The sequence below is a fragment of the Myotis brandtii genome, unplaced genomic scaffold (assembly GCF_000412655.1).
Source record: "Myotis brandtii unplaced genomic scaffold, ASM41265v1 scaffold579, whole genome shotgun sequence".
Classification (NCBI taxonomy): domain Eukaryota; kingdom Metazoa; phylum Chordata; class Mammalia; order Chiroptera; family Vespertilionidae; genus Myotis; species Myotis brandtii.
In genome coordinates this window covers 544,240-550,762 of record NW_005370171.1, presented here as the reverse complement: position 1 = coordinate 550,762, position 6,523 = coordinate 544,240, and the positions used below count along the sequence as shown (strand labels likewise).

Here is a 6,523-nt window from a genome sequence, read left to right as displayed (position 1 = left end):
GGTGGGAGGTGCAGGCGGAGTCACCGCCCAGATGACAGCACCCACGGCAGAGACGGCGAGGGGCCGCTGACCAGGACGCGCAGGAGTGGCCCTCGGAAGCGCCATTGGGCTCCCGCTCTTTCTGATACGAATTCCATCCCACATCCCGGCCCCACCTCCTCCTGACAAAATGGGGGAGGGGGGCGCCTCGCTCTGGATCCGGCCGTGGCCTCAGAGGAGCTGGTGGCCTTTCACGTAACGGACACGTTCGGGACTGACCTCCCCACGGCTGCCCGGGCCCCGGGCGTGGCTGCTCACTGTTCACAACCTGCGGCTGGAGGTCAACGGCAGCACCTGGGAGGCGGGGAGGTGACTGCAGGTCAGTCTGTGAACCCGCTGGGCGGACCGCCTCCCACGGAGTGGCCTGCGCGGGTCTAATCGTTAGTGACAACAACACACCACTGGTGGTCACACACCGCAGCTCGGCGCGACGCTCCCACACGGAGTGCGGACTCCCGTCTCCACACGCAGCCTGCGCTCAGGGGCGGGTCTCCTCCCACCGCCCCTCCGGCTGCACAGGGGGGAGCCGTCTCGCGCCTCTGCATGGACAGCGCTGTCCACCGGGACGGGTCCTGGCATCAGGCAGAAGCGCTCCCTGTTCAACAGCTGAGGTCTGAGGTCTGAGGTCTGAGGTCTGGGTGTGGGGGATCCCAGAGCCTCTGTCCAAAGGGGGGGGGCCCGGTGACACACTCCCCCAGGCCACGCCCCTGGCTCCCCTCACGTGGACGCACGCTGACCGGCTGCAGGACAGACGCTGCTCCCTTTTCACAGGAGAAACCAGGGCCAGGGGTCCCACCGACCTGGGCTTGAACCCCCAATCCCACCTCCCTGTCCTGTGGTCTTCTTCAGTGTTAGTGTGCTAAGGCCTCTGCTCTCGGCTTTGAGAAACGAGTCGCTAGAGGGGCATTTTCACTTAGGTTTTGAACGAAAGCCCCAAGAAGAACTCTAATCTTTGCCGTTGCTATGGAGACCGGGGGTCAGGAGGTGGCCACGCCAGCACCGGTGCACACGGCCGCCCTCCAAGCTCTCCTTTCAGAGCGGGTGGGGGGCACAGGGCGCCTTCATGGGTCTTTGCTCTCAGAGCTCCCCAGGGGCCGGGGCTCCCTCTGCCTGGAAGGTGCGTGCGTGCACCTGTGCACTCAGCGCTGACTGAGCAGGTGACTGGCTACGGCGCACGCCCGGGGGCACCGCAGACGCAGGCGGTCGGCAGCAGCGGTCCCCGGCCTGTGCTCAGCACAGCCGTGTGACCAGGACACCTGAGCCTCTGTGAACAGGGCCTTAGGATTAGCCCCAAACAAAACCTCCTTAGCAGCCCGAGTAAAACACCGGTTTCCACTTCCTAACTCACACTGTGCCCTGAGCCGGGATCTGAACAAAGATGGATGAACAGCCCTGAGCGTCGAGATGCGTGAGATGCTGGGATGTCGCCTCCTCGCCTGTGCGGGGACCACACGCTGCAGTGCGCACAGAACTGAGTGCGGAGGGTGGGCTGATGGGCGAGGCTCGCTGACGGGGAGGCGCCGCCTAGACTCGGTTCTGTCCGAACCCGCCTGGGAGGCCGGGCCACAGGGCCCCGCAGCCGGGGTCAGCTGGGTGGTAAACTCGATGCCCCACGGCAGCTACATGTCCTGTTACGTTTCCGCCCGTATTGGTGGGCGAGGCCCACACAGCCCACGAAGCCAGAGCTGGATTCTACACCGGTCGTTGGTGATACGGACGCTGACCCCAGACGGGTCTTCAGTGATATTCCAAACGCGGGCCGCCGGCTCTGGGAACCGCCACGCGGGCGCAGTGGCGAGGCTGAGCCCCCTCCCTGAATGCGAGAGGCAGAGTGAGCAGACTTCCACCGGCGCACAGGTGCTCAGACTCGCCCCGACATCGCCCTCCGGATCCACTTCAACTCCGCGCACACGGAGGCTGCGCACACGAGCTCCACGGAGGACAGCGCTGCTACGTGTCTTCAGAAGGAGGGGCCCAGTGGGAATGAGAGCGCATCGCGGTGTTTGAAGAGGAGACATTAAATGAAAGGAGAGATAACAGAGGCGAGAGGCAGGTGTTTCCGTTTCAATCAGCGTCGTCCTCGGAGAGACGCTCATTACCCGGGACATTTGGAATATCGGGTCAGAGTCCGTGAGCGCCTGGGGGACGCGCGGCATTTGAACAATAACCGATGAACCGTGCGCAGGGCTCTCCTTGGCGCCTCGCTCTGCCCTGGTTCTTTTCTCAGGAGGAAACTCGCTCACTCTGCATTCAGCTGGGACGACCTGACCCGCCAGGTCTCGGTGAGAAGCCTTCCAAGCGGAGCCGAGGACGGGGGGCAGGTGGATGGAGCTCCCTGGGCTCCCCCTCAGCATGGAAGCGCCCGCGCAGCCGAGTCCGGCCCAGTGTCCTCCTCCTCCTGGTGCATCTGAGTGGGGAGCCAGCATGAAAAATTCCTGTGACGTTCCCAGTCCCGCCCCTCGGTGTCCCTAACACCGGGGCTCCCGGCACAGGCACAGGACACTTCAAAGCGAACACAGCTTTCCCGGGGGCAGGGGAAGGGCGTGTCCCCAAGGCGCCTGCTTCCGCGCAGACCCCGCCGGCCTCATCTTCTCAACGCACAGAGGGGATGCTCAGGGCAGTGCGGTCCATGCGATACCCGCAGAGCAGCAGGCGGCCCCCTAAATGACAATTGGCTGGAATATCTTTGGATTCTTCAGAAATGCTGGCTGGCGGGTTTTAGTCAGCATCTCATGTCTAATGGTCACGTGTTTAAAAACTTGCCCGGCCGGCGTGGCTCAGTGGTTGAGCATCAACCCATGAACCAGCAGGTCACGGTTCCATTCCCGGTCAGGGCACATGCCTGGGTTGGGGGCTCAATTCTCAGTAGGGGGCGTGCAGGAGGCAGCTGATGAATGATTCTCTCTCATCAGTGATATTCTTATCTCTGTCCCCCTCTTCCTTTCTCTATGAAATCAATCAATCAATGAAAACTTTATTTATTTTAATCTAAATCTTCTTTTTCTTTTGCTTCCTTCCCACCAGCTTCAAGTGTAGCCAGAATACTTAGCAGCTGAGCAGGGGTGAGGTTGTGAACGCTCCAGTTCACAGGTGCTTGGCTTCGTGCAGGGTTTCCTCCCGTAGCCGGGGGACGGCCCATCACTCACGAGGTGCCTGATACCACGCGGGGCCATGGGAGCTGCTCCACGTCCACGTGGGCCGTCCCTGCGGGGGACGGTGTGTCACTGTGACAGGAAAGGAGAAGGGGCCACGGCAGGCCGCGTTTACATTCATTACAGACAATCCCCCAGAAATGTCATTTCCAGTACTTCACAGCCCGATCGTAGTCACCACAGCAAGGTTCCCCACTTTAATCTCCGGATGCCGAGGCCAAATTTATCTTTGTTAAGTGAGAACTGGCTGTGATGTCTTTGGGTTCCTCAGAAATGCTGGCTGGCGAGTTTTAAATAGTCATCGATCTTGTTCGGTGGTTCTTTTCTGTCGCCCCTGGAAGCAAGGCCGTCCGAGTCTGCAGCGCACCCTGCACCTGGACCAGCGTGAGCAGCCGGAGGAGACGGAGCTCGCGGCAAACCTGGGGGGTGTCCCCCATGTCTCCGGCCCCGGGGACCCTGGCGGCCAGGGCCCCTCCGCAGCCGCGCTGGTAGAGCCCTCGCCTCGAGGGGGTCTGGGAGGGAACAAGACACACACATGGTCTGGGGTTTTCTGCAAACTTATCAAGACTTCTGAACTTCAGAGGTTTTCAAAACAGAACTCCAGTGAGAAATGCATAATCGGGTGCCACTTCCCTTTGAGCCGAATCCAGTATGTCCACAGGAAGTTCTCCTAAGAATGAAAATAAGGCTGTGTCCTCAACTCCTCACTCCTCACAGGCTGCCCAGCCGGTAAAAAAGCAGAGACTACACGAGGGACCGAAATGTAGGATTTCTCCTAAGATGTGAAATAAGTTCGTCCATACCTTCAACCTCCTTTTATGTCTCTTTCTACACATTTTACCTGTTGCCAGTGAAAAGATAAAAATATACAAGGGAATGAAATGCAAAGGAGTTAATTATAATATTTATGAGCTGCTTCCAATATACTTCTTGGAGTTGAAACTGAAATTATTGAAAAAATTTGCATATTCCAATTATCTACTGCACGGCACTGCGCTAGCATGGCAACCTGCTGGGTCCGGCCTCGATAGAGCAGGCACGTAGGGACGGCCGAGACGCGGCTGCCTCCGAACTTCACGCTGTTCGCATCGCGTCACCAGAGTGTTGGTGCGTCCTCATGGACCGAGGCCAACGCCCTTGGCTCTGACTCAAAACCCCCCCCAATCGGATCTACTACCACCCTGTATGCATAGGACCATTTAGTGCCGAATCCGATCTGCTGGACAGGATAATGGTAAAGCTTGAAAATCATTAAAGTAATTACAACCTATGTGATAACGCACTTTCCACCCTTTCTGATCAATACTGGGACAGCCTCGATAAACCACACCCATCGCTACTACGGTTCTGACTCAGGTCCTTTACACGGCAGAGCAGGGTGCACGGCCTGGCCTCGGACCCGCGCTGACCCGGGCAGAGCTCTCGCGCACCGACAAGGCCGAGCTCAGTCCACAGCCTGGAGGTCGGGCTCAGTCCGCCCGAGGGATCCGTCCACCCCGACGGCCGACTGACGGCCCCCAGGAGCCCTGCCGGGGACGTGCGGGCACGGGAGGCGCTCGGGTGGTTCTCAGGCACTGCCCCGGGTCTGCCACCCACGTCCCCTCAGGAAACCCTCCTGGAAGCCACGTGACCCTCAAGGACCACAGGCAGCAAACGCCGGATCCTGTTCCACATGTGAAACAGCCCTCTCCAAGTCCCCGCCGGGGAGAGCCAGCCCTCCACGATGCTTTTGAAAAGACGAGACCCGTGCGCACAGACAGGCACACTGCCTCCGCTCCTCTCCGACGTGACCGAGATAGTTTGCAATTCTCCACGGCCCCTTCCTGACTGTGTGTACTCAACCAACAGCACCGTCCCTGCATGTCCCCCTGTGCAGCCTCCCGCTGCACACACCTGGCAATGTCTTGGTCCTATCTCCTTGGTTCAGGGTTCTCGCTGGTGGTCGCTCCCCTCCTCCAGCAACACACTCTTGTAGCAGAATTTCTGGAGCCTTTGAAAGGCCAAACATTTGAACTAAGCTTCCTCAGACTAACATGTGCTCCAGGAAGCTGAACACGTAACGGTGATTTGCGTGTATTCTCTACCCGATTCAGTTAAATCAGGTACAAAAAGTGATCAGCTGATGATGCTTAAGAAATGCTGCTAATTTGAACATGATTATATTTGGTAAATATTTTCTCAAGGGTTTTATTATTAAATGAAAAGACATAACCTGTGCTTAGTCTAGTCTCCAACATGATTCACCGGTTCAGTTCCTATACGTCAAAGGAGTTTTGCTGTTAGACAGTCTGCGTGAACCGTGTCCGGAAGCCCAAATACTTTTCCACCCTCCATAGGAACAAGCCCTTGCGTTTAGAACGATGAGGTGTGTTCTCAGTGTCAGTCCATCCCACCAAAGGCAGCATGGACCTCGGTCAGTGCCAAACCCCCGCCCGGCACCGGCAGGAGACCTCCCGCAGAACGAGTGGCCCACGGGCTGGGGGCTGTTCATGAAACCCCATCTTCCCGCTTCGGAAGGACCACGGGGGTCGGAACTCACGCGTTACGCTCAGGTGGACGGGCGGGCTGGTCTTGTTCTCGCCGTTCCTCTCGTTGACGGCCTGCACGTAGTACGCCCCCGCGTCGCCGGCGCTCGCCGCCAGGATCACCAGCTGACTCTCCAGCGTGATGGCTCTGTGTCAGAGAAGGGACAGCGTCAGGGCCCTGAGGACCGCTTACCCGTGAGACACCTCGACTCACGAGGCTGCTGCACACAGACGTCCCGAGGTGCCTGAAGGTCAAAGGCTCTGGAAGGACAGACACGCATCGCAGCCCGACTTCAGGGACACGGGAAAGGCCTCTCGAGTCCGGCTGGCCCGCTGCTGCGGAGGGTCCGAGCCCCAGGCACTCACTGCACATCTGTCCTGGCCCTCAGCTGGGAGGAAGACAATATCGGGAACATACGCATCCAGGGTGTGTTAGAACTCAAAGGTTCCTCCGGGAGTTTATGACAAAACAAGCTAGCCTGGCCGGCATGGCTCAGGGATTGAGCATCGGCCTATGAACCAGGAGGTCACGGTTTGATTCCCAGTCAGGGCACATGCCCGGGTTGCGGGCTTGATCCCCAATAGGGGGCATGCAGGAGGCAGCCCATCAATGATTCTCTCTCATCATGGATGTTTCTCTCTCTATCTCCCTCTCTCTTCCTCTCTGAAATCAATAACAATATGTGTTTTACAAAAAGGAAGTGGGTAGCATTGGGATTCTTATCAGCTCCTCTCTCTCCCCCTTTCCTGCGACCCTGCAGACACTTAGATGCTCCTGGGCCGCGGCCGGTCCGGGTCAGCCAGCCC

At 58.7% G+C, this 6,523-nt stretch overlaps 1 protein-coding gene across 1 annotated transcript in view; it reads right to left on the bottom strand.

Moving 5' to 3' along the window:
- Window positions 1-6,523, bottom strand: part of SDK1 (sidekick cell adhesion molecule 1) — a 339,428-nt gene that overhangs the window by 167,675 nt on the left and 165,230 nt on the right. Inside the window, exons 5-6 of the mRNA XM_014549990.1 lie at window positions 6,009-6,105; window positions 5,731-5,864 (exon numbers count right to left, since the gene is read on the bottom strand). Of these exons, the coding sequence (XP_014405476.1) occupies window positions 5,731-5,864; window positions 6,009-6,105 (231 nt within the window). The remainder of the gene's footprint in view (window positions 1-5,730; window positions 5,865-6,008; window positions 6,106-6,523) is intronic.